This window comes from Tursiops truncatus, chromosome 20 (genome assembly GCF_011762595.2).
Source record: "Tursiops truncatus isolate mTurTru1 chromosome 20, mTurTru1.mat.Y, whole genome shotgun sequence".
In the NCBI taxonomy this organism is placed as follows: Eukaryota; Metazoa; Chordata; class Mammalia; order Artiodactyla; family Delphinidae; genus Tursiops; species Tursiops truncatus.
In genome coordinates this window covers 38,711,069-38,738,165 of record NC_047053.1, presented here as the reverse complement: position 1 = coordinate 38,738,165, position 27,097 = coordinate 38,711,069, and the positions used below count along the sequence as shown (strand labels likewise).

At 55.8% G+C, this 27,097-nt stretch overlaps 1 protein-coding gene across 4 annotated transcripts; it reads left to right on the top strand.

Annotated features, from left to right (window-relative positions):
• Positions 1 to 26,612, top strand: JUP (junction plakoglobin). 4 transcript variants are annotated; one of them, XM_033847281.2, is made up of 15 exons: positions 1 to 158; positions 10,797 to 11,012; positions 14,075 to 14,331; positions 14,569 to 14,807; positions 15,910 to 16,111; positions 16,900 to 17,044; positions 17,149 to 17,252; positions 18,966 to 19,304; positions 20,937 to 21,092; positions 21,303 to 21,422; positions 24,099 to 24,249; positions 24,358 to 24,479; positions 25,027 to 25,066; positions 25,332 to 25,497; positions 25,826 to 26,612. In XM_033847281.2, the coding sequence occupies exons 2-14, from the start codon at positions 10,805 to 10,807 to the stop codon at positions 25,481 to 25,483; spliced, it is 2,235 nt and encodes a 744-aa protein (XP_033703172.1). In that variant the 5' UTR covers positions 1 to 158; positions 10,797 to 10,804; the 3' UTR covers positions 25,484 to 25,497; positions 25,826 to 26,612. The 4 variants fall into 4 exon arrangements, with proteins under 4 accessions (XP_033703172.1, XP_033703175.1, XP_033703174.1 ...); XM_033847284.2 differs by having other exon boundaries at positions 18 to 158; positions 10,800 to 11,012; XM_033847283.2 differs by having other exon boundaries at positions 86 to 242.
• The last annotated feature ends 485 nt before the right edge of the window (positions 26,613 to 27,097 follow it).

Below are 27,097 nucleotides of genomic sequence, written 5' to 3'. Positions count from 1 at the left end.
GCTGTCAGGTCCTTTCGCCTTTTGTTCGGTTACTGAGTTGCTGCCTTGGCCAGAGTCCGGAGCAGCCACCGCCCGAGTGCGCTAAGCTCAGTTCGCAGCCCGCGCCGGCTCCCATCCCGGCCCGACCCCTACCCAGCCCGGCCAGGCTCCAAACGCAGGTGCGGACGATCGGGGCAGGTATCGCTGAGGCGAGGGAAGCGGGGCGAGCGGACGAGAGGCCGATCCCCGCCGTCCCCGGGCAGGTGAGGGCGGGAGCCAGGGAGAGCCACCCTGCACGGGCGGCAGGGGGCGCGCTGGGGTCCTGGGCGCGGTGACTAAGTGGGCGCGAGGTTCGCGCGGAGCGCGACTGGGGGCTCCGAGAGCCGGTGTCTGAGAAAGGTGGGGAGGGATCAGGGCAGGTGCCTCCGGGTCGCGCCTCCCCCGGGACCCGCGGAGCTCGCTGGGCGCCGCGTCCCTGACTCTGGCCCTGCTTCCTGCGGGGGAGACTTTAACCTGCTCGGCCTGCGTCCCAGCGCTCACTCTGTAATCAGGAATTTACTGTTTGCGAAACTTGCTGCCGCTGGTCTCTTTGGGGCCACCGTCACCCCACCCCACGCGTTATCCTCGCTTTCCCTCCCTCTCTACTCCCCCAGGCCTGGGTGGGGCCCTATTGTCTACGCCCGGCTTGCCCAACTGTGAGGGCTGAGCGCACATTTTCCTAGAGACGCGGGCCCCACCTGCCGAGCAGGTGAGCACACAGAGTCCGGAGGCCCTGCCCTCCAGCTCTGCGAGCCTGGTCGGGACTGTACCTGCGGCGCCTCTCTCCGCTCTGTTCGGGTGGGTGCCGGGCTCTGGCTCCGCCAGCGGAGGCGGGATGGGATGGCAGGGGGATTGGTGCTGGGCCCGGCTCCGCGCCCAGCCGGTGTCTGGCACCCGAGGCTCCAGATAGGGGTCTGGGCGGAGGGGTCGTGCACGGGTGGAGAATTCACCGGCCCAGTTTCCAGTAGCTGCGGCTTCCAGAGTGTTGATATGGGAACAGGACTACCCTTCCTTTCTACCCTCTTCTTGGCGGAAAAATCACGCCGAACAAACTTTCCAGGAAGGAGTATTCACGGCGGCTTTCTCTGGGGGTTTTCCTGCCTCCTTGCCCGGGGCTTCCCGCAGGCTTTAGGGGTCCTTCTCGGAGCAAAGCTCCCTCCCCCAGCCGGCCAGGCTGAACCTGGGCAGTGCCTGCGCTGTGACCCCGTCCTCCCAGCCCCCACCTCCATCCTGTTTGCTGGGCCCCTTGGGGCCTGAGGGGGGGCCGGGGTGGGGGGCCGGGCCAAAGGGGAAGCAGCTTCTTCCTTGTCTTCCTGTCTCCGGGGACCACCACACCCCCTCGCAGGAGGTCTGCCCTACAGGCTCTCCCGAGCTCTGCCCCCCTCCCCAGGAATGGGGGTGGGGCCGGGCCGGGCCAAACTGACTGAGGGTGGGGGGAGCGATTGTTCTGGTGTTTTCTTCCCCTCTATCCCATCCCCCACGTTATTTAGCTGGCTGGGGATTGAGTCCGAAGAGCGCGGAGCAATGGGGCTGGATTTCCATTTGATTTCTGGGTTTTGAAGGTGCATTCCTTCTGGAGGCTTTTGAAGTCCTTTTCCCACCCACCCCCTTTCCGGAGAGACTTCGATGGGGAAGGTGGGACTGGAGGAAGGCTTCAGTGGGGAAGGTTTCAGGCAGAGCTGCGTTAGCTGCTGCCCTCCCTACTCCCCCCCAGCAATTTCCTGAGAGTCCCTTCCCTGGCCTCCTTGGGGAACAGAAAGGGGGGATGTAACAGCCAGGTTCTCCATTCCTGAGATGAAGGGAAGACTGGGGGGATCAGGGTTGCTTGCCCTGACTCACTTGGGAAGACCCTTACCACCCTACAACTCCACCGTGGGGGGTAGATGGGAGAGTGAGGGCGGAGGTCAGACCCACCCCATGGAGTGCCCTGGGTCAGGGGGAGTCCCATACCTCTTCTGCTCCAGTGGGTGTCACAAGGGCAAGGAGTTTGGGCAAAATAACCTGTTTTCCCTCTTCTCTGTGCCAAAGTGGAGGAGGGGAAGGCATTGTTAATTACACTGGTTAAATGATTAGGTTAGCTAATCTGTTTCCTGGCTTCCATGAAAAGATAATACTGAGGAAGTATTGTTAGGAGGTGCAAACTGGCTACTTACTGGACTGGAGGGAGAGGGGAAAAAAAGGTAGGATCCAAGTGGTCATTTCTTGCTAGATCAAGCCTCAGCTTGGGTGACATGAGCCCTCTCCATGCCTCCACCCGGTCCCACCCCACCCCAGTTACAACCCCATTTCCTCTGGAATCTCTGTTTGGGCTGCCAGAGATGAGGCTTTGAGAGTGCATTGCATGGGAAGGAAGGGGTACTGACTGGGCAGGTACAGGTGACGGGGGTCTCTCCCTGGCCTGGGAGGGCTTGTGGAAAAGAGCCACCTTAGAATGAGATGGGGCAGTTGACTTCTCTACAGAAGGGCTATTATTTGGACAGATGTTATAGTGGGGCAGTTCTGAGCATAGGGATTTAGGCTTGGACTGAGCTAGGTTTGATTCCCAGCTCTGTCGCTCGTTACCTGCGTGGCCTTGGTCAAGTCACTTCACCTCTCTGAGCTTCAGTGACCTCCTGGGCAAAATGGAAATAATAGTACCAACTACCGAATAAGTACTTGATAAATGGTCACTTAAAAGGTAAGGGGCTACTTATAGATTCCAAGCACTGTCATTAACTGTTCTCACTTAATCTTTATGACCATCCCTCTAGGCAAGTATCATTACCCCATTCTACAGGTGAGGAAGGGGAGTTAAGTAACTTGCCCAAGGTTGCACAGTGAGACCCAAGCAGGGCCAAGGCTGGCATTTGGGTCCTTTGGTGCCAAGCCCAGGGCCCATCTTGCTGTATCACCCCACCATGGCTCTGGGAAGAATTTTTCTGCCATCCCTTTTTTGAGAGTCTCTGCTTAGGAGTTTGGGGAGAAGAGAATTCCAAAGGCTCCAGGGTGGTGTGTGTGGTTGGTGAAGGCGGGGGCAGGTTTGCCAGGTAGGGGTGACTCACGTCCCAGCCTCCTGCCCTCTGAAACCCCTGACCCTCCCGTGGGTTGGTTTTTGGTTCCCGGTGGAGGGGGCTGTCTCCCCAAGGCCAGGGGCTGTGGCGGATATGTGGAGGAGGTTTCGGCAGGGAGAGGAGGGCAGGGGTCAAAGCTGCTGCCGCCTCCTGGCTTGAGCTGGGCCGAGCCATGGACTGTTCTGGACTTCTCCCTGTATAGGAAGTGGGAGTTGTATGCTTTGCTGGGGGCTGGAGCTGGGCCAGGATAAAGGGGGGCCTGTCCCCTGGGGAGTGGAGAGAAACGAGAGTCAGATTTAGGACCGGACCAGTGTCCTGCTGGACTCTACCAGTCAGCACTGCCAGGCTGGTCTAGGGCGGGGAGCTGGCTGTCCTCTGGAGCTGGGAGCCCTGGGGGCTGGGAGTAGGTTTTCTGCTGCTGAGGAGGCCTTTCTGGTGATTGGGGTGGGGTCAGCAGGGCCTGGGTCCTGGAGGGAGGGGCTGGTGTCACTGTCCTCAGACCTGCTGGCACGTCTACCTACTGGGCACCTGACACCGGAACGGGCCTGGGAAATGGGGCCTCTATCTGTGTCAGTACAGCCTGGGTACTGAGCCTATCGACACGGGGCTTCCAGATCCCTTGAGGTCAGGAGGGGACCCTAGGCATGGGGAGTTAGTGATCCTGGAGAAGAGAAGGCTGAGGGGACTTGATGTGACAAAGAAAGAAAGAGAATGAACTTAGTCCCGGGTGATTGCTGTGAAAAGGGTGACAGGCTTGCAGTTTTCCAACAGCCCTGAGGACACAAGAGCGATTGGGACTCTTATGGAAGGAATGGAGGCTAGACAGGAGGAAGGACTTCCTGCCTGTTAGAGATGAGATCTTGAGTTGATGAGTAAGAGGGAGATCCTGGTGGAGGCTCAGGGTTGACTCTTCTCGGAAGAGGAGGAAGCAGGGTCCCATCCGTGTGAGCTGGGGGAGAGCCAGGCTGCCCCAGGAGAGAGGGCAGGTAGGAATCACTACCCTTTGGGGCGAGTCTGAGGTCTGTTGGGGTCCCTGGGGAAACTCTTAGTCTTGTGTCTTTTGGGAGGAGAGACCTGGCCATGTGAGAGGCAGGTGGCCGTGAGCCGCTGGCCCAGTGACCCCTATGAAGAGAAGCAGCAGTGTGACTGGGGCAGGTCATCAGGGTTTGTGTCTCTGCAAGCGACACCTTGAGGCCTGCCTCCTGGGACGTGGTTGAATCTGGGGGAGGTCTGGGGGGCGTGGACTGTCCTGATTTCCAGCAGCTTCCTTGGCTAGGCTGAAGAGAAAGCTCACCGACCACTCCCCCTTTGCTCAGCCTCCTGGCCCCTCAGGCTTTGGGGGCCCTCAGGGCAGGAAGCTCAGCTTTCTAAGACCTGCAGAGTGTGGGTTACAGGTCGACTGTCTTTCCTCCCTGTGGGGACAGAGGATTCTTGTCTCTGGTGAGTGGCAGGGACAGGGGAGAATTGGGACGGGGCTGGGCAATCAATACACTGCTTATTTTGGGGTGAGCGGAGGTTGCACTCACTACACAACTCCCGCTCCCACTTGATTGAAAAAGTAATATCTGATCATTTTATAAAACAGTTGGAAAGTTTAGGAAAGTTTCCAAGAGAAGAAAAAAAGTCACCCGTAATCCTGTTGAGGCATCTAACCATGAACATTTCCTTCCCTTCTCTTTTCTTAGCATCCTCCTATTATCTCAGCCTCGCTCTCGGATGATCTTATGCTCTGTAGACAATAACAAATTTTAACCAAATCTTTATTCGAACCCTAGTTTTCTCCAGCAAATGCTGAACAGGGAAGTAAGAGTTGGGTCTTCCCTGCTTTTCCAGGAGAGGGCTAGGCAGCGATCCTTGCAGAATGAAACCCTGGGGAATCACACCCTGAGGAGTGGACATGAGCTGGGGACGGGCTCCCCAAGCCCCCCGGGTGGCGGTGGTCAGGTGGGGACAGCAGGCACTTGGGTATTGAGATACGTCACCGACCCAAGTGAGTCCTTAGCTGTTGTTTCCTGAGGCTGGTAAAGTGTTTTTCCATTCCCAGGAGTCCCGGTTTAGGGTCATCTGCCGGTTTGGGATTTTTGCCCACCCAGGGTCCCCAGCAGGGAATGGCGCTCCAGCTGGAGCCCTCTCCAGGGGGGCCCGGAGGTTCCCAGGGTCCAGCCACCTGGCTAGGCATTTCCCTCTCGTCCAAGTCCCCTTCATTTTCCCACCCTGGTTTGTTTGCTTTGGGCAGGAGCCCAGAAGGAAGAAAATAAACAGCAGCTGGGTCGGCCTGACCTGAACCTCCACCGGCAGCCAGTGCTGGGCCACAGCTCAGGCTGTCCTCCAGCCTGGAAGTGAGGGGTTTCCTCCGGAAGCTCAGGATGGGCTTCTGTATCTTCTCCCGTCCCCAGGACCCTGGCCACACATGGTACCCGCTTCAGTCCCTGCCCGTTTGGAATGACCAGTCTGATGGCGGAGACCACAGTCTCTGCCAGGGAACATCTAGTGTGCGGGTGGTGGACATTTCTCCTGGAGCCACCCGTCTGAGGGGAGAGGCCTAGATGGGAAGCCCCAGCCTGATGGGGGAGACAGGGCTCTCAAGGGATGCAGTCCTGTCTGTCTCTGTACTTTTGTAGAGTCTGTTTCCGTCTGTGCTTGGGACCGCTCGCCAGATCTCTTCTGGAGCCAGAGACAGAGTGGGGAAGGGTGGTGGCTGGCGACACTGTGGAGCCCAGCCTCTCCCCTGGGGCTGCTATGTGGGGAATGTCCAGGCCTGACTGGCCTGCAGGCCCCCAGCTGCAGAAGGCGGCACGTGTGACCGGGGAGAGGGGCAGCGCCATGTCTCCACCTGGCCTCCCCTCCCAGGACCTGGACATAACTCATCCTCCCTGGCCACACCTCCCCCGACCCCAGGGACTCTGGCCCAGGGCCGGGAGGCAGCTCCCCTCCTAGCCTTCATCTGAGGGGTCAGGGAAAGGAAGCCTGGGTCTTGCCCTGAGTACTGGGTCCCACAAAGCAGGCTGGCTACCGGCTACCTTGCCAGGCCCATCTCTGCTGTCTTCCTCCTCTGCCATGTCTGTGCTTCCCTAGTAGAAGGACGCTTGCCTGGGCCTTTCCTACCAACAGAGGCCTTGCACAGTCATGTGCAAGGCTTCGGGAAGTTGCGTGATTTGCCCAAGGGCATGCGGCCAGTGAGCGCGGGGGGGGGGGGGGGGGGGGGCTGGATGGAGCCTTCCCCTGACCCCCATGCCCTCCCGCCCTGCCCATGGCCCCCTTCGTCTGTCATTTTCTGAGCCCGTGATCCGTGTCTGCACAGGGTGCTGGCCTCTGGCCCAAGGAACTTCTGGGGGGCCCTGACTGCTCTGATGCAGTGTTTCTGAGCCGGGTCCCAGCTCACCTCTCAGGCAGCCCATTTCCTGTCCTGGTCTCCCCGTGTCTTATTGACACTTGGCGTCCTGCAGCCCGGCCCAGCCCGTCACTGCGGCAGGTACTGGCAGGGCGAAGAAGCCTGATGCAGCTCTGGTGGGGGTTCCTTTTATTTCTCTTTAATTTTTTTTTGGCCGTGACGCATGGCATGCAGGACCTTCGTTCCCCGACCAGGGATCGAACCCGTGCCCCCTGCAGTGGAAGCACGGAGTCCTAACCACTGGACTGCCTGGGAATTCCTGGGAGTTCTTTTTAATGTCAGAGCTGGGCCACACTCTGCCAGGACAGTCTTCGATTTAGGGTGCTTGCTGCCAGCCCCCTGGGTCGGCCACGCGGAGGAGGAAGCAGGAGCGACAGGCAGGGCAGGCCCCAAAGCAGTCCCCTTGCTTGCAGACTCCTGGCCAGTGTGGACCAGTGGGGGAAGGGTCTTTCGCACACCCTCTTCAGGGCCCCTGTCTTCTCTCTTCCTGTCCCTTGCCAGGTCCCCCACCCCACCCAGTGATCTCTGAGCTGGCTTCTTCCTCCTGCAATAGAGACTGCTTGCTAAACAAAGTGCGCCCATTCAACTCAGGGCCCCGCCCTGTGTCTGGCTCTGCCCGGCTCCCGCCAGGGTGCAGGGGCAGGGCCCGCGTCTGTCTCGCCTCCTTCCACCCTGGCTCTGTCCAGGGGCATTGTGGCGGGTGTCACTCCAGGTCCAGGGCGGAGAGGGACAAGACCAAACCGGGTGCGGCCTCCTCCACCCTGGGAGCTGCAAAAACAGCACTTTTGTTTCTTGTGAAAGAATTCCCCTGGGGCTTCCCTGGTGGCGCAGTGGTTAAGAATCTGCCTGCTAGTGCAGGGGACACAGGTTCGAGCCCTGGTCCGGGAAGATCCCACACGCCACGGAGCAACTAAGCCTATGTGCCACAACTACTGAAGCCTGTGTGCCTAGAGCCCGTGCTCTGCAACAAAGAGTAGCCCCCGCTGGCCGCAACTAGAGAAAGCCCGTGTGCGTCAACGAAGACCCAACACAGCCAAAAATAAATAAATAAATATATTAAAAAAGAAAAAAAGAATTCCCCTGGTTCTCCTGGGGAGTAGGTGGGGAGAAAGGTGGGGCTGCTTGACAGCCCTGCCTGAGGTCTGACTTATATCTTTCCTGTGGCGGGAGTGGCTTCCCACCAGCATCCTTTCTTCAAGAAGAGTTCTGGTGCATGTCCTTTCTGGACTGCTTTCCACCTCTGACCCTGCCCACCCTCAGCCTTTTCTGGTCTGTCATGGGAATTCTGACTCTTTATTCCTAGAATCTTAGATATCAACTTTCCTCTGAGATCACCTGGGCTACCCTTTCTGAAGATGAAGCACAGAGAGGGAAAGCTGTTGCCCAAGGACACACAGCAAGTTTGCAGCAGAGGTGGGACTAGAACCTGGGACTCCTGATTGCCAAGCAGCAGGTGCTCGGCTCCACCTGTGCCCCTCCTGCCCCCTGCCCCTCACTCTCTTCTGCAGCAGGGTGTCTGGCATTCTCTCCTTGGTGGGCTGGAGGCTGGTTGGCAGTGAGGCAGATCTGGATTTGAGCAGAGCGCCACTGTTTTTCAGCCTGGAGCTTGTTTCCTCACCTAGAAACTGGGAATAATAAAATGCCGGCCAGGGTTGCTTCTAGGGAAGCATGAGATTCATTTGCTAGTTAAGGCTTTCCCCCCACCCCCGCCTCCCCTCCGCCATGGATCCTGTGACCTCTGAGGGCTCTGTCTCGCCCTGGGCAGCTGTCCAGCCCTCAACTTCTTTTGGCTCCAGGCCTGGGCTGGCGGGGGTTGGTGAGGGGCCTGCTGAGGAAATGCCCCTCCTATGGCCAGCCTTGACCTCGGTGGTCCCTTTGGATATGGGGCTGGTGAGGGGATTGTCCCTGAGGTTCCGGCCAAGGCCTGTATCCCTCTTACTTGGCTCAGAAGCATCAGGGTAGGCGGCGGTCTCTACTGGGGAGCAGCTTTTTCTGGCTCGGGTTGCGTGTTTTTACTGATAGGGCTGGAGATGTCCAGTTTGTCCTAAGCGAATCTGACTGAGGCTCGGCGTCCAGATGTCGGCTCAGCCCTCTGCCCGGCAAAGTGGCCTTTTACAGGGTTAATGCAACTGTATTTACTGATGCAGTTTCATCTTCCTTCTCCAGTGCTTGGATGTCCAAGGCCTCCTGCCTGAATTTTCTCCCTGGGGCTTCTGCGACAGGCTTTCTCCTCCCAAACTCTCCTGTATTCTCTGTGTCCAGGGAAGGCAGGAGTGCCGGGCAGTGTGTGGTTAGGGTGGGGGCGGGGGGGAAGGGCTTCCCCTGAAATAGCCACACTGGGCCGGTGCCTGGAAAGCAGCTGGGCACGTCTGGAGGCACCGAGCCCGCTTCTGTTTATCAGCCTGAAACTCTGAGTCACTCGGGGTGATGGGAGGAGAGGAAGGAGTCCGCGGGGAGCTGGTCTGGCTCCTGCCTCTGCCGGTTCCAGGTGTGCTCACAAGCAGACGGGGAGCTGGGGTCGCCATAAAAGGCAGGGTGACATGAAGGATCTTTGTCATCCTCCTGGAGGGTGGCACTGGGGCCATCCCAGAAGACATATCCTTGGTGATCTTTGTTCCTGGGGTGGGACCAGGCTCACCAGCCACTCCAGCCTCGTCCTTAACTGGTCTCCCAACACAATGGGACAGTGGGTTTGAGGTGCTGGGTACTGCTGCCCAGCCTCACGGGTGGACCAGCCTGGGGTCTACTTGCCATCTGAGGCCACACTGGGTGTGCACAGGCCACAGACTCGGGTGTCACTCACACCTGGGCCTGGCTCTGTCATTTCTCTGCTATGCCTCCTTACTGGGTGGAGCCTCAGTTTCCCCATCTGTAAATGCGGGAGCAGAGCATGTGCTTCGAAACCCACTTGTGAGGATGGTGACCTTTTAAAATTTATTTATTTTATTTGTTTTTTAAATTTTTGGCTATGTTGGGTCTTCGTTGCTGTGCGCAGGCTTTCTCTAGTTACGGTGAGGGGGGGCTACTCTTTGTTGTGGTGCGCGGGCTTCTCATTGCAGTGGCTTCTCTTGTTGTGGAGCACGGGCCCTAGGTGCGCGGGCTTCAGTAGTTGAGGCACGCGGGCTCAGTAGCTGTGGCTTGGGGGCTCTAGAGCGCAGGCTCAGTAGTTGTGGCGCATGGCCCTTGTTGCTCCGCGGCATGTGGGATCTTCCTGGACCAGGGCTCGAACCCGTGGTCCCTGCATGGGCAGGCGGATTCTTAACCACTGCGCCACCAGGGAAGCCTTCTTGAAGGACACCAGGAAGGCCCTCACTGGGGCACAGCCTCCCTTGCCCGTCCTCCCAGCTGCTGGACTCTGGAGGTCAGCACCGAGACGGGAGCTGGACAGACCAAGTGGGAGTCACCACCTCCCTGGTAGAGTCAGGCCCAGCTATTCATGAGCCTCAAGTGGCCCCAAGTCTCTGAATAGTAGTCTGCCCCACCCTGAGGGAGAAGCAATACTGATATCTGGCCATGGTCACCAACATTGAACACCTACTGTGTGCCAGGCACCAGGCTGGGTCCTTTACGAATCTGGTCCTCACAACAGCCTACGAGGGAAGTGGTGCTACCCCATTTTACAAATGAGGACTGAGGTTCAGCAGAGCAGTGAGTTGCCCAGTAGTATGTGGCTGAGATTTGAACTGGTTGGTGGGATTCAGAATTCTGGGAAAGGCTTCTAGAAGCTGGAGTGCTGGAGAGATGGGGTCCTTAGGGCCTGAGCCTCTGGGGTCACTCGTGATCCTGCCCCATCTGCAGGAAAGTGAGATCTTGGAGTCTGAGGCTTCCCAGAGAAACCTGTCTGGCTGCTTCCCTGCCCCACCCGGTTTCCTGCCCAGTGCCTGGGGTGTAGCTGCCTCACCTCTACAGTGCTTCCCAGGGGGCCCCAGTGGATGGGGGTGGGTCTGCGGGACCCTAGAAGCTGTTGAAGGTCCTGAATGCCTTCTCCTGTTCTGGGGGTTTGGGGCTGGGACAGCAAGGTGAGTGAGCTGAGGGCTGGGTTGGGGCATCTGGCCCTTTATACCCCTCCCGCCATTGGGTTCATCCCACCCTGGGCTGGAGGTCAGAGATGCAAGCCCAGGACTCACAGACAGGTGTCCCATCCTGGCAGTCCCCCCCTGGGCTTGGTCTCTCCTGTCTCCCACCCTCCTCCACAGCCTGCTGACGGTCTTGCAGCTGTGGTGTGGGTTAGGGGTGATGGGCAGGGCCTGGGGAGAGGCTGAAGGTGGGGACTGGGCCTGTTGATGGGATGCCTCACTGCGGCCAGCTAATTTCCTGCCCCTCCTTTGTGTCCCCAGCAGCCACCATGGACGTGATGAACCTGATCGAACAACCCATCAAGGTGACGGAGTGGCAACAGACGTACACCTACGACTCGGGCATCCACTCGGGGGTCAATACCTGCGTGCCCTCGGTCAGCAGCAAAGGCGTCACGGAGGATGACGAGGCCTGTGAGCGCCAGTACATGCTGAAGAAGACCACCACCTACACCCAGGCGGTGCCCCAGAGCCAAGGTCAGGATCCCTGGGGACTCTTCCATGGGAATATTCCAGCCGAAAGCCAGGCTGGGCACTGGAGGGAGGTCAGGGTCAGAGGAGGCAGACTTCAGGGGACTCCCGGTCTGAGGAGGGAGGCACAGCTACGGCTGTTTTTTTTTTTTTTTAATATATAAATTTATTTATCTATTTATTTTTGGCTGCACTGGGTCTTCGTTGCTGCGCACGGGCTTTCTCTAGTTGCGGTGCATGGGCTTCTCATTGTGGTGGCTTCTCTAGTTGCGGAGCACGGGCTCTAGGTGTGCAGGCTTCAGTAGTTGTGGCACGTGGGCTCAGTAGTTGTGGCACACGGGCTTAGTTGCTCCGACGCATGTGGGATCTTCCCAGACTAAGGCTTGAACCCATGTTCCCTGCACCGGCTGGTGGATTCTCAACCACTGCGCCACCAGGGAAGCCCCACAGCTCCTGTTCTTAGACTTACCAGTCTGAGGAAGGAGGCACAGCGACTTCAGAGAGCCCCCATCTGGGAGGGAGGCAGATTCCTCTTCCATGAACCTCTGGTACGGAGCGGAAGCGTAGACCCTGCCCACCAGTCTGAAGGAAGAGGCACAGTCTTTGCCTTCCGTGAAATTACAGTGTGATGAGGAGGCATCACTGCTGCCTTCAGGGAATTCAGGGACTGTGGGGAAGACACAGTCCTCTTGCTCCAGGAGCCTCAAATATGCCGGGAAGGCAGAGCCTTCCCCACCAGCCCAGGGTGCCCTGCCTGTCTGGGGGAGAGGAGTATCCAGTCCTGTCTGTAGTCCACAGATACCTCCAGGGCCCTGAGTGTTGCAGCCCGGAGAGCTATGGGAGCTGGGGAGGGTGCTGGGTAGGCTTTGGCAGCCTGGGCCACGGCAGAGCTCAGCCTCTGCACCCTGGGGAGCTCCTCCCACACGGCAGGCAGAGGCCTCTCAGCCTGGCAGGGCCAGGCATTGTGTTGGTAGCTGAGGTACAGCATCCGGACGGGAAAGTCACGTGGATGGTCTCTCCTTCCCGACTGGTTGGAGGGTGGAACCTCTGCCTCCCTCTCTTCGGGGCTTTGGGACACTTGCCAGGGCAGGGCTGCCTGCCAGGGCAGGGCTGCCTGGGAAGCCGGGGCACCTGTTTGTGGGACTCCCAGACCCGCCAGGGGGTGGAGCCTGGACTCTGAGCTGAGAGCCCCCCTCTTGCTTGCTGAAACCCACAGTCTGGACTTTCCCTCTGATCTGCTGTATTCTACTGGGTGGCCCTCTGGGCCTCTATTTGCCTGCCCGTATAATGGGAGAGTTGTCTCCTTTGGGGAGGATGAGGGTATAATTAGAACCGTGAAATTTCAGGGTTGAAAATAGACCGAGGTTGTCTCATCCTACCTCTACCTGGTGGTTAAGGGAGGGGCATAGAGTCGGGGTTGGATTCTGGAGTCAGGCTGTCTGAGTTCAGATCCCAGCTTGGGTTCTTATAACCTCTCTGTGTCTCAGTTTTCCCATCTATAAAGCGGAGATAATAATAGTCCTTACGTTCTAGGATTGTTGTAAGATTAGATGAGAAAAGTATAAGGAAAGCACTTAATTCACTGCTAAGCACATAATAAGTACAGGCACACCTCGTTTTATTGCACTTCACTTTATTACACTTCGCAGATACTGCGTTTTTTACAAATTGAAGTTTTGTGGTAACTCTGCATGGAGCAAGTCAGTCGGTGTCATTTCTGCAACAGCGTTTGCTCACTTCATGTCTCTGTGTCACATTTTAGTAATTCTTGCAATATTTCAAACATTTTCATGACTATTTTATTTGTCATAGTGATGTATGATCAGTGATCTTTGATATTACTATGACTTGCTGAAGACGCAGATGACGGTTAGCATTTTTGGGCAGTATTTTAAAATTGAGATATGTACATTTTTTAGACATAATGCTATTGCACACTTAATACACTACATACAGTGTAAACATAACTTTTATATGCACTGGGAAACCAAAAAATTCATGACTCACTTTATTGCAATATTCACTTCATTGCAGTGGTCTGGAAATGAAACCGCAGTATCTCCAAGGTGTGCCTGTACTCAAAAGATGTTAGCTATTCCTTTTAATAATAATAATCTCTGAACTTTTTTTTAGCAATATGTGCCAGGCACATGCATCCTTTCTTTTTTTTAATTAATTAATTAATTTATTTTTGGCTGTGTTGGGTCTTCGTTTCTGTGCGAGGACTTCCTCTAGTTGCAGCGAGCGGGGGCCACTCTTCATCACGGTTCACGGACCTCTCACTGTTGCGGAGCACAAGCTCCAGACACGCAGGGTCAGTAGTTGTGGCCCACAGGCCCAGCCGCTCCGTGGCATGTGGGATCCTCCCGGACCGGGGCACGAACCCGTGTCCCCTGTCTCGGCAGGCGGACTCTCAACCACTGTGCCACCAGGGAAGCACCTCGTCATCCTTTCTTTTAAGAGCAATTCACAACTTTTTTTTTAAAGATTTATTTATTATTTATTTTATTTGTTTTTAGCTGCGTCGGGTCTTAGCTGCGGCGCGTGGGCTCTCCATTGTGGTGCACAGCCTTCTCTCTAGTTGTGGCATGTGGATTTTCTGTTTTCTAGTTGTGGTGCGCAGGCTCCAGGACGTGTGGGCATTGTAGTGGCACGTGGGTTCCAGAGCGCGAGGGCTCTGTGGTTTGTGGCACGTGGGCTCTAGTTGTGGCACGTGAGCTTCGTTGCCCCGCGGCATGTGAGATCTTAGTTCCCTGACCAGGGATCAAACCCGCATCCCCTGCATTGTAAGGAGGATTCTTTACCACTGGACCACCAGGGAGGTCCCAATTCACAACTATTATCTCATTTAATTCTTGTAAGAATTCCCTGCGACGGACAGGACAGGTGGTGCCCCATTTTACAGATGATGTAACTGAGGCGATGATGCCCTCCTCAAGGTCACTGGTTAAAGGTAGAACTATGAGTGGTGGTCTGGGAGGCGGTCCAGAGGACGCAGATGGGATGCCTGCTCCCCAGTGTCCCCCTGCCCGCATCCTGCAGCTCAGTCCCTGCCTGTTGGCCCCCAGGTGACCTGGATTACCAGATGTCCACGACAGGCAGAGCCCAGCGGGTGCGGGAGGCCATATGTCCTGGTGTGACAAGAGAGGACAGCTGCCTGCTGGCCACCCAGGTGGAAGGACAGACCACCAACCTGCAGCGGCTGGCCGAGCCATCCCAGCTCCTGAAGTCGGCCATCGTGCATCTCATCAACTACCAGGACGACGCTGAGCTGGCCACCCGGGCCCTTCCTGAGCTCACCAAGCTGCTCAACGATGAGGACCCGGTCTGTGAGGGGTCTGGCTGGGGTGGAGGCGGGGCAGGGAAGGGAGAGGTCAGGTGTCTGCAGGAGAGGGCCCTACCTGGGGTGGAGGGAGGTCATTGACCCAAAGCCCCATCAGTGGGAAGAGTCTGACCCGGGTCTGTCTGAGCTTTGTGGAGGGGTCTCCTGGCCCTTCCTTCTCACAGTGGCAACCAGCCTGGCCCATCTGCTCAGATCCTCCTATCCTCCCCCTCCCCCCAGGTGGTGGTGACCAAGGCGGCCATGATCGTGAACCAGCTGTCCAAGAAGGAGGCATCTCGGCGGGCGCTGATGGGCTCGCCCCAGCTGGTAGCAGCCGTCGTGCGCGCCATGCAGAACACCAGCGACCTGGACACAGCCCGCTGTACCACCAGCATCCTTCACAACCTCTCCCACCACCGCGAGGGGCTGCTTGCCATCTTCAAGTCGGGTGGCATCCCTGCCCTGGTCCGCATGCTCAGGTACCGACCCCTACCCACCGCGGGAGCCTGGGGCTTCCCCTCCCTTGGACTCCCCAACCTGCCCACGTCCCTGGGCTTCCATACATTTACTGAGCACCTACTATGTGCCAGGTGCAGAATCACATCCAGTCTTGGTGCTCAGCTGCTCACAGCATAGCAGGGGAGACAGGCATGTAACTCGCAGGTTAGTTATCAGGATACAGTATAGATGAGAGCAAAGGTGTGTCCAAGATTGGTCAGCGGAGCTCCAAGAAGCTGTTCACTCTAATGGCAGGGGGTTGACGGATGAGTGGAGTTTGGCTGGTGTAGATGAAGGGAAGAGTATTACAGGCAGAGGGAACAGCATGTGCGAAGTCCTTTGCCACCTTTACCTTTCCCAGCCTTGCAGTGTTGATTGGCCTTTTTCCTTACATCATATTAGGCTGCGAGTTACCTAACGGTGGAGATACTGATCTTATTCCCCTGAGTCCCTTGCAGGGCCTCTCTAGTATGAGGCCTTCCACATGGCAGTTACTCAGTAGGGACAGGTGTCAAGGGGACCAACCGTACGTTTAGCACCCAGCCGGGAGCACAAAGCAGGAGGAGTCCTGGTCCCAGTGGAGAGAGGAGAGGTGCTGTGTGCTTTGTGCATAAAAATGGGGCTGGGGGGGGGGGCTTCCCTGGTGGCGCAGTGGTTGAGAGTCCGCCTGCCAATGCAGGGCACATGGGTTCGTGCCCCAGTCCGGGAAGACCCCACATGCCGCGGAGCGGCTGGGCCCGTGAGCCATGGCCGCTGAGCCTGCGCGTCCGGAGCCTGTGCTCCGCAGCGGGAGAGGCCACAACAGTGAGAGGCCCGCGTACCGCAAAAAAAAAAAAAAAAAAAAAAAAAAAATGGGGCTGGGGGACTCCCCTGGCGGTCCAGTGGTTAAGACTCCGCGCTTCCACTGCAGGGGGCGTGGGTTTGATCCCTGGTCAGGGAACTAAGATCCTGCATGCCGCACGGTGTGGCCCAAAAAAAAAAAGTGGGGCTGGACTCAAGGGACACCATTGGGGTGTCAGTACTGAGAGGTGGCCCACATTCACCTGGGACCTGACTCACGTGACCCCCCTGCCCCTCTCCCAGCTCCCCCGTGGAGTCGGTCCTTTTCTACGCCATCACCACGCTGCACAACCTGCTGCTGTACCAGGAGGGCGCCAAGATGGCGGTGCGCCTGGCAGACGGGCTGCAGAAGATGGTGCCTCTGCTCAACAAGAACAACCCCAAGTTCCTGGCCATCACCACCGACTGCCTGCAGCTCCTGGCCTACGGCAACCAGGAGAGCAAGGTGGGCCGCACCCCACCCCCAACCAAGACCTGCAGCCCCCGTGGCATCACCCTCCGTCCAACGGCAGCTTCAGGACACTGCCTTCTTACCCTATTTAGGTTAAATATATATGTATATACAGATGTACATGTTTCACCATATTACTGGATAGTTTGAGGACAAGGGAAAGAAAAAATTCATTATCCTCATACAACCATGTGCTTCTCCAGTGCTTTCCTGTGGGCATATTTGTACACAGTTGTACTTATAGCAATTTACAACTTTGCATCTGTTTTCTGCATGATATTAAATTTTTTTTTTTTGGCTAGACTGTCCGCAAAACCACCCTCTATAACAGCAAATAGCATTTCACTTAAGTGGAGGCCCCAGACTTTATTCTGAGGGAGGGCATCTAGGTTGCTCCCGATTTTCCACCTTGATGAACGAACGATGCTGTAATGAACATATTCAAGTACACAGCCTTTCCCAGAGGGTAGGAAAAGTTTTTCATCAGTGTGGCTGAGGATTTTTAATATCTCTAAGCTTTTACTCAGAGTTCCAGGTACTTTCCAAAAGGATTGCATTATTTGCAATGCCATCAGTGGCAATGTACGTTAGTAATTTCACCTCATCCTTTCCATCATTGTGTATTACCTTTTTTTGTAACTTTTTGGCTTATTTAATAGTCACAAAAGCTGTTCAGGTTTTAGATGAAGCACAGTAGTAACAGCTCTGTCACCCCCCTTCCTTCTTTGTTCCCTGTCCTAGTCCCTATCTGTCTCACACGCATTTTCCCCCTCCCTCCACAGCTCATCATCCTGGCCAATGGAGGGCCCCAGGCTCTCGTGCACATCATGCGGAACTACAGTTACGAGAAGCTGCTCTGGACCACCAGCCGTGTGCTCAAGGTGCTGTCCGTGTGTCCCAGCAATAAGCCCGCTATCGTGGAGGCTGGTGAGTACTGTGGCCGGGCAGGCGGGGGTAGGGGCTCTGACCAGTGACCAGGCTCAGTCAGCGGTGCTCCCCTGTGGCTGAGGTGCCCCTGTCTCCCACCCCAGGTGGGATGCAGGCCCTGGGCAAACACCTGACGAGCAACAGCCCCCGCCTCGTGCAGAACTGCCTCTGGACCCTGCGCAACCTCTCGGACGTGGCCACCAAGCAGGTGAGGGAGGTCGTGGAGCCTGGGTCTGCCTCTTCAGCCACCTCGTCCTTCCATCTTACCATGTCCAACCTCCTGTCTGGGAGTCTGACCTTAGGAGCTGGGGAAGGGCTGAGACCTCTGTATCTTGCTCCACCGTGGCTGGGGATGGAAGTGCCCTGTAACCCCTCATCCCTTTAGGCTCAAGGCTCTAATCCCTGTTAGGGATTCAGAAAGGGGACTAGATGAAGGAGGCTGATGTTTCTTGGCTGGGGTTCAGGTGGTATCAGAGGGACAGTTCTGACCTAGACCCTGGGCGGGGGGGAGCAGTAGTGTGCAGGAGACGGCTTGGGGGTCGCCGGTGCCTAAAAACAGCTTAAGGAAAAATGCAGTTTCAGGACAAGTCTTCTGGTCCCTCTTCCAACCTGACTGTCACTGCTAAGAATTGCATCGATCGGCTGCTTGTTGAGCACCTGCCACGTGCTGGGCTCCACTAGGCACCGGGGACATTGGCTCCTTTACCCCTTTCAGTACTGGGAGGTAGAGTGTGGGGCCTAGATGAAGAAACAGAGGCTCAGGTGGTCCAGATACACAGTGGAATATTACTTAGCCATTAAAAAGAATGAAATAATGCCATTGGCAGCAACACAAATGGACCTGGAGATTATCATACCAAGTGAAGTAAGTCATTCAGAGAAAGACAAATATCACACGATGTCGCTTATATGCGGAAGCTAAAAAAAAAATGATACAAATGAACTTACTTATAAAACAGAAGCAGACTCACAGACATAAAGAACAAATTTATGGTTACCGGGGGGAAGGGACAAACTGGGAATTTGGTATTAACATGTACACACTGCTATATTTAAAATAGATAATCAACAGGGCCTACTGTATAGCACAGGGAACTCTACTCAGTATTCTGTAATAACCTAAATGGGAAAAGAATCTGAAAAAGAATAGATACATGTATATGTATAACTGACTTTGCTGTACACCTGAAACTAACACAACACTGTAAATCAACTATACTCCAATATAAAATAAAAAATTTAAAGAAAAAGAAAGTTTTCACAGAAAAATAGAAAAAAAAAAAAGAAACAGAGGCTCAGGGAGTTAAGGAACGGCCCTTGGTCACAGCTAGCAGACAGCAGAGCTGGGATTTGAACTCAGGACTGTCTGTCCCCAGATCCTGGGCTCTTCCTGTTCCATCACAGGGCCCACATGGCTCCCCTTGGGAGAATGAGGCTCCTGGGTTAGGGGTGTTTCCTGAAAGCAGATTTGGCCTGGGGACCACAGAATGGGCAGCAGCTAAGGCCCAGAGAGGGGAGAAGCGTGTAAAAGTGGGTCAGCTGGGCCATGGAAGCATGGACCTCCTCAACAATTTCTTTCTGGCCTAGGGGCCTCCCTCGGCCTGAGTAGAGCTCTGTTGGGTCTGAGGACAGGAGCGGGTGGAAGGAAAGAGCGTGGAGCTTACAGACAGGCCTGAGTTCAGATCCGGCTCACTAGCTGTGGGTCTGTGGGCAAGGCCCTCAACCTCTCTGGACCTCAGCTGCCCCGTGACTACCTTCTCACAGGTTTTGGCAGAATCACGGGGATGAACACACACAGGCAGGGCCCATCGAGTATGAGCTGAGTGGGCTGGAGACCTCCGTAGGCCATCTGTTCTCCCGGGTACACTTGGGAAGACCCTGTGTTTGGGAATCTCCCTCACTCTGCCTCCCCCGACCCCAGGAGGGCCTGGAGAGTGTGCTGAAGATTCTGGTGAACCAGCTGAGCGTGGACGACGTCAATGTCCTCACCTGTGCCACGGGCACTCTGTCCAACCTGACCTGCAACAACAGCAAGAACAAGACGCTGGTGACGCAGAACAGCGGCGTGGAGGCGCTCATCCACGCCATCCTGTGTGCCGGTGACAAGGATGACATCACAGAGCCCGCCATCTGTGCCCTGCGCCACCTCACCAGCCGCCACCCCGAGGCCGAGATGGCTCAGAACTCCGTGCGCCTCAACTACGGCATCCCGGCCATCGTCAAGCTGCTCAACCAGCCCAACCAGTGGCCGCTGGTCAAGGTACCGCCCCCTGCACGGTGGGGTCCAGCGAGGGGAGGAGCTCTGAAGACCAGATTAGGCGCTGTATGGGTTCAGGCAAAGCTGCGGTAACAAAGAAGCCTGAAATACAGTGGCTCCGATAAGACAAAAGTTTACTCCTCTCTCATGTTCCGGTTTAGACCTCCACAGTGGCTCTGCTCCTGAGACCCAGACTCCTTCTATCTCGTAGCTCAACCATCTCCTAGAATAGAGCTTCAAAGTTTAATATGCACAGGAACGCCCTGGGCAGTCTCATTCAACTGCAGGCTCTGATTCGGTGGGCCTGGGGTGGGCCTGAGAGTCTGCATTTCTAACAAGCCCCCAGGTGATATTGGTGGTCCATGGAGCACATTCCTCATGCCAGAGGGTCTGGTCATGAGGGTGGGCTGTCCTCACACGAACAGTTGGACTATATCATCCCCATAGGTGCCTTTTAGCCCTGGAGAAGTAGGGAGGGCTAGCAGCGACCAGAAAGCAGGACACATCACTTCAGCCCATACTCTGCAACTTGGTCATTTGGCCACATCTGGATGCAAGGATGTTAGCACTGTGTTATGTGTCCTGCTCAAACTCAGGAGGGTTGCGAAAAAGATAAAGGGTAGAGAGGATTCTGGGGACACTGGGTGTCTGCTACTGGGAGCCAGGGTGGAGCCTTCTTCTCGGGGGGCCGCCTGGGTAGAGGAGAGATGTGTATCTGTTCCCTGTCACAGGCAGGGGAGGTGAGGGTGAGCCAGGGCAGAGCTACCGGTGTGTGTGACATCTGGTGCCAGAGAGGAGGGAAGCCGCCGTAGACTGGGGTCTTGTCAAAGGGCGCAGCAGCCAGCTGGCAGGGGCTCCTGTTGCCTACATTTTCAACAATAGAACAGTCCAGATAAGAATGACTCTTAAGTGATTATATATATCGTATTTTAAAGAAAGGGCAGCACGCGGTCCCTCCCCTCCTCGGTCTTGGTCTGCAGCACAAGCTCGAGGTGGGTGGAGGGTTTGCACCCTGACCCAGCAGCTAAGTTGACAAGTGACCTTGGCAGGTCATCCACCCTGTCCTCATCTCCCCCGTGATTTTCATCCCTGCCCTCCTGGTTTCTTGTTTTGAGGATCAAATAAGATGATAAATTGCTCCCCAAGGAGCCCTGGGAGGCCAGAATGGCTCCTGGGAGTTGGAGGACCCTGGGGCAGAGACCTCTTCCCAGAGCCGCCTGCTGGGGGTTGATTACAGTGTGAGCGTCACCAAAGCAGGAGGCTTCGGGGTCACCCCTAGTGAGAACCCCCTCTCCCTGATAATCAGGGTTTGGGAACTATCAGAAAAGCAAGACTATGTTGTCTGTGAGTGGGAGGTAAGAGAGAGGGGACAGGGGGCAGTGTCAGGGCCTGGGGGCTGATGGAATATTCTGGAATGGGGTATCATTTTAGCAGGGGCTCTAAGAGTTAGACATGAGGACCCACAGATTGTATGGAATAAGGGGCATGGGCTGGGGGTGATCTCATTCTCTGGAGATCTTCCAGCATGTCTGTGGCTGGCCTGGGGGACAGAAGAGATGAGAGGGGAAGGAGGAGATGATGCTGGAGAAGTGATGCCCAGGAAATGCCCTTGGTGAGTGTCCCTTTTCTTGCCAGGCAACCATCGGCCTGATCAGGAACCTGGCCCTGTGCCCAGCCAACCATGCCCCACTGCAGGAGGCAGCGGTCATCCCCCGCCTCGTCCAGCTGCTGGTCAAGGCCCACCAGGATGCCCAGCGCCACATGGCTGCAGGCACACAGCAGCCCTACACGGTAAGTGAGCTGCAGGGGCCTGTGACCCTCCACCCGGGGAGTCAGAGTGTCCTCTGTATGAACGTGTGCGCACGCGAGTGTGTAAATAGGGAGGCGAGTTGCAGTTGATGCCAACTCCAAGGACCAGTGAGGTTTGCCAGCGTCCTGGGGGTGTGTGACCACTCCCAAGGGCTACCTGTGGCTATGCCCCAACGGCTCTCTCTTGTACAGGACGGCGTGAGGATGGAGGAGATCGTGGAAGGCTGCACCGGAGCCCTGCACATCCTCGCCCGGGATCCCATGAACCGCATGGAGATCTTCCGACTCAACACCATCCCCCTGTTTGTGCAGGTGAGTCTGGGGCAGGTGGGCAGGAGAGGTTCCCCCAACCCCTGCTTCTGCCCACTGCTGAAAGGGGAAGGTTGCCAGCCATGGGTTTGAGGGGGTCTGGGCCAGGCATCAAGAGGCCTTTGGAGGAGTTTGGAGAGAAGTGGTCGTACCAGGAGTGACCACTTAGCAAACGCCAGCAAATGAAAATAAAAACTATGTTTTAATGTCCGACAAAACCTAAAAGCATTGAAAAGTAAACAGCAAACTGAGAACATATTTGCAAGCATTACAACAGGCAAGAGTTTAATATCTTTCATATAAAAAGAGCTCGTTAATACTAGACCCCAGTGCTAGACCCCAGTAGTTATATAAGAAGAGGCACATGCAGTTCCCAGGTGGCTCATAAACAAACAATGCTCGGGACTTCCCTAGTGGTCCAATGGCTAAGACTCCACACTCCAAATGCAGGGGACCCGGATTCAATCCCACACCTAAGAGTTCACATGCCACAACTAAAGACCCCGCGTACCGCAACTAAGACCCAGCGCACCAAATAAATAAAGAAATATTAAAAAAACCAAAAAACAAAAAGCAATGCTCAACCCCAGGAGTTTAAAGAAATGAAGATTACCCTGCAGTGAGAGCCCATTTTCCACGATCAAATTGGCAAAGAAAAAAATGAGTGCTTGGGCTTCCCTGGTGGCGCAGTGGTTGAGAGTCCGCCTGCCGATGCAGGGGACATGGGTTCGTGCCCCGGTCCGGGAAGATCCCACATGCCGCAGAGCGGCTGGGCCCGTGAGCCATGGCCACTGAGCCTGCGCGTCTGGAGCCTGTGCTCTGCAACGGGAGAGGCCACAGCAGTGAGAGGCCCGCGTACCGCAAAAAAAAAAAAAAAAAAAAAATGGAGTGCTTTGTGCTGATGAAGATGTGATCAAATGGGCAGTCTTAGACCCTGCTGGTGGGAAGATAAGGTGGTAGAACCTTTCTAGAAAGCAGTTTTGAAATATGTATAGACAGCCAAGTAGTACAGGTCTGGGACTCTGTCTTTATGAAATAGCATAATGTAATTGAAAACATGGCATAGGTGTATGCACAGAGCTGACAATTGCAGTGTTACTACTAATAATTGAAAATTAACCGACTGTCCAATGATAAGAGAATGGTTAAAAAAAGAATGGTCCATTATATCATGTGGTCATAGACAATGGTGTCGAAGAAGAACTTTTAGTTTTTGAAATTTCTTTCCTTTAATTATTAACGTTCAGAGTAAGGAATTGGTGCCGGTAGCTACCTCCACTTGCGATTGATGAGGTTTTTTTACTTTTTGTTGTTGTTTTGCTTTGTAGCATTCTCTTTCTCTCTCTCTCTTTTTTAAAATTTAATTTAATTTTTTATACAGCAGGTTCTTTTTTAAAAAATTAATTTATGTATTATTTTTGGCTGAGTTGGGTCTTTGTTGCCGCGCGCAGGCTTTCTCTGGTTGCGACGAGCAGGGGCTGCTCTTCGTTGCGGTGCCCCTGCTTCTCATTGCAGTGGCTTCTCTTGTTGTGGAGCACGGGCTCTAGGTGCTTGGGCTTCAGTAGTTGTGGCTCACGGGCTCTAGAGCGCAGGCTCAGTAGTTTCGGCACATGGGCTTAGTTGCTCCGCGGCATGTAGGATCTTCCTGGCCCAGGACTCGAACCCGTGTCCCCTGCATTGACAGGAGGATTCTTAACTACTGGCACCGCCAGGGAAACCCCTATACAGCAGGTTCTTGTTAGTTATCTACTTTATACACATAAGTGTATACATGTCAATCCCAATCTCCCAGTTCATCCCACCACCACCACCCCCACTCCCCCTGCTTTCCCCCCTTGGTGTCCTTACTTTTGTTCTCTATATCTGTGTCTCTATTTCTGCCTTGCAAACTGATTCATCTGTACCATTTGTCGAGATTCCACAAATATTAATAGTTAATATACGATATTTGTTTTTCTCTTTCTGACTTACTTCACTCCGTATGACAGTCTCTAGGTCCATCCACGTCTCTGTCTCTTTCTCTCTTGAGTATCAATATGTGCGCATAGATGTGCTGCTTCTGATTTGTTCTCTGACCAGGGATTGAACTCGCGCCCTCGGTAGTGAAAGTGCAGAGTCCTATCCACTGGACCGCCAGGGAATTCCCGTGAACTCATAGATTTTTAAAGAAAAGTTATTGAATAATGTGGGAAAATGCTTTATGCTACAATGTTTGATAAAAAAAACAGGAATCAGGGGCTTCCCTGGTGGCGCAGTGGTTGAGAGTCCGCCTGCCGATGCAGGGGACACGGGTTCGTGCCCCGGTCCGGTAGGATCCCACGTGCCGCGGAGCGGCTGGGCCCGTGCGCCATGGCCGCTGGGCCTGCGCGTCTGGAGCCTGTGCTCCGCAACGGGAGAGGCCACAACAGTGAGAGGCCCGCATACCGCAAAAAAAAAAAAAAAAAAACAGGAATCAAATATATGTATATGACTGTGATAAAAATCCAATGGAAAGAAGCTGTGTCTGGGTGGCGGATTGTGTCCAGCGTGTTTTTCCATTTCTTTTTACTTTTCTTAGACTTTTCATGCTTTCTACTATGGGCTTGGGTTAAATCCAAAAAACGGAGGCAGAGATGGGCAGGGCGGTGAGGTGCCTCATGCCCGCCTGCCTCACGCCCACCCCACGCCCCCTCTCCCCAGCTCCTGTACTCCTCAGTGGAGAACATCCAGCGTGTGGCCACTGGGGTGCTGTGCGAGCTGGCCCAGGACAAGGAGGCGGCCGACGTCATTGATGCTGAGGGGGCCTCAGCCCCACTCATGGAGCTACTGCACTCCCACAATGAGGGCACCGGTGAGGGGCTGGGCTGGGGGCGAGGGGACGAGGGGGGAAGCTGGGCCTTGTTCCTCCGGCCTGGGTGGAGGCAGGCACCTGACGTGGCCCGTCCTTTTCTCTGCTCAGCCACCTACGCTGCTGCTGTCTTGTTCCGCATCTCCGAGGACAAGAACCCAGATTACCGAAAGCGTGTGTCTGTGGAGCTCACCAACTCCCTCTTCAAGCACGACCCTGCAGCCTGGGAGGCTGTGAGTATCCCGGGTTGGGCTGCAGTGTCTGGTTGTGCAAGTTGTGCACTGCACAAGGATTGCACTTAGGGAGGCCTCTACCATCCTGTCAACTTCATAGATTTTTATTTTATAATTGGATCATTTATGACAATCCCCAGCAGATGGAAGTAGTGGGTTGAACCATCTACTGTTTTTGACCTACAAAATGGCACTTTTATTTTGTCCAAACTAATCTGAAGTGTTGGGGCAGGGGTGCCTTTCTCTAACTTGCACAAAGGTGCCGTATAGGCTGGAGGCTGCCCTGATCCTGGGTGGGGCAGCTCCTGGCACCCATTCTCTAGTCCTCTCCCCTCTACTCCCCTCCCTGCTCTAGTTCTGAGGGTGCCTCCTAGCATGAATGGTGGGACCCTCCACCCTGGGGAGGTGCCTGAGGAGAGGAGTTCATCAGAGCTCTGTGTAACCCTATCTCATCCTCTGTTCCTTCAAGGGGTCTTTGCCCCCAGCCTGGAGCCTACATTTTCCACCCTTCCCCTCCCACAATGTTTCTCTTTGCCTCCATCCTCAGGCCCAGAGCATGATCCCCATTAATGAACCCTACGCAGATGGTAAGTGTGTGCAGAGCCCAGGGCAGAGGGGGTGCGTGTGTGGGTGTGAGCAAGGGGGCAACTTTGTGACCCCAGGGCCAAAGGACCAGTGACAGCCACTGTCGTGTCCACATGCACTTCTGTCCGGGTCCCTGATGTGAGAGTCTGGGGAAGGGGGCGGACCCACTGGGGGCGGGCAGAGGTAGAAAGTGTGTGGCTGAGGGCTGTCCAGACCCCCCCGCAGGGTAACCTGAGACCCTGGACGGAGCTCCCTTCTCCTCCCCAGACATGGATGCCACCTACCGCCCCATGTACTCGAGTGACGTGCCCCTGGACCCCCTGGAGATGCACATGGACATGGATGGGGACTATCCCATTGACACCTACAGCGACGGCCTCAGGCCCCCCTACCCCACTGCGGACCACATGCTGGCCTAGCTGCCTGGACCCTAGTATGGCGACCCCTCCCCGCCCTGCTTTGCGGCTCTCCCTTCCCACTATGGGCTGCTGAGGCTCGGGCTTTCCCTTCCCTTCAGAACCTCCTTCTCATGGAGGCCCTCTCAGGTTTCCCCTGACACCGTGGCTCCTTTCTGGGGGGAACAAGTGTGGGGTCTCTCGGGGCTGAGCTCCCCCAGGGAAGGTGTGCCTCGCCTGCCTCATTCTGTTATCTTTGCTTGAGGCGAGGAGTCCTGCCCCTTCTACCATGGTGGCCGGGTTATGCACGAACTCCTACGGGCCACAGGGCTGGCCTGACCCCTCTGTGTCTGCCCCTCCCTCCAGGTGCGGTTCCCCATCTGAGAGGCTCTCCTCGCGGGCGTTGGGGCGAGATAGCCAAGTGCCTGAGCCTGGGCAGGAGGGCTGCAACTTCCTGCTGAACCCTGCGCCTTCAGAGGTCCTCTGTAGGGTCTTTCTCGGGATGGCGATCTGCTCTTGCTTTCCTGTTCTGGGCTGTGGGTCCAGGGCCCGACACCCCCTCCCACCCCCGAGGCCCTGGCACTAAAGCTTTAGACTTGAGGCCCCCACTCTGTCCCCCCTCCTCCTGGGCTTCCCGTCTCCATAGGGCCGTGGTTCCTTCTCCGGCTGGCTCCGATTTGGTCACTGAACTCCACCAACTGTACTGAGCCCCTGGGGTCTCCAGGCCCCAGGTTCAAGGCCCAAAGGCCCAGAATCCAAAGCTTATCTTGAAAAGTTCAGGGATCCTCTGACCAGGGGGATGGGGCGGAGATGCGGAGAATGCCTCCCCTGCGCCAGGACATGGCCTGCTCCCTCCCCAGGATGCGCAGTTGGCTTTGGCCCCTCCCAGGGTTAGCAGCTCCCTTGCACCTGTCCCGCCCACACAACTGCCCTAGCTGACCCCCTGAAAAGTGCTCTTGGCTGACCCCTCTGGTGTGCGGTGAGGGGCTTTCTCTTCCCCTTCCTGTTTCAGACTCCCCCCACCACCTCCTGCACACGGGTGTGGGGGGCTGGGGAAGGTCCCAGTAGAAAATTTTATTATTATCGCTTTATGTTTTTGGTTATTGGTTTTTTTGTATAGACCAAAGCAAAGAAAATAAAACTAAGGCACAGATCTGGTGGAGACTGTCTGGGGGAGAGGGGTGGGGGGGGCGGGGCTCCGTTAGCAGCCTGATGCCTCCTCCACGGCTGCCTTGTGTGTGGAGAAGGCAAGGTGCGGGGGAGCGGGGAGAAAGGAGCCGTCCAGGAGCTGGAGTTGATTTAATTTAATACACACAACTTGGAACCTTGGGAGGCTAGGAGGGGTGAAGAGATGACTGGGGGTGAGTCCCCCCTTTTGGGCACACAAGGCCGTATTTATCTCTTCAGCGGTCAGCCTCCTTGCGGGCCTCTCAACTTCCAGCCTGCTCTGCCCCCGTCCAGCCTTGATGAACATTTGCCCATCTCTCCAGGGCAGAACACTACCCCACCCCCCCCCCACCCCCCCCCACCCCCCCCCGCCCCCCCCCCGCCGTGGCCTGTAGCTTGGAGTCCAGGCCCCTTATTGGTCGGTGTGTGATGGGCCCGCCCCCGCCCCTGCACCCCTCCCCTCCGTCCCTT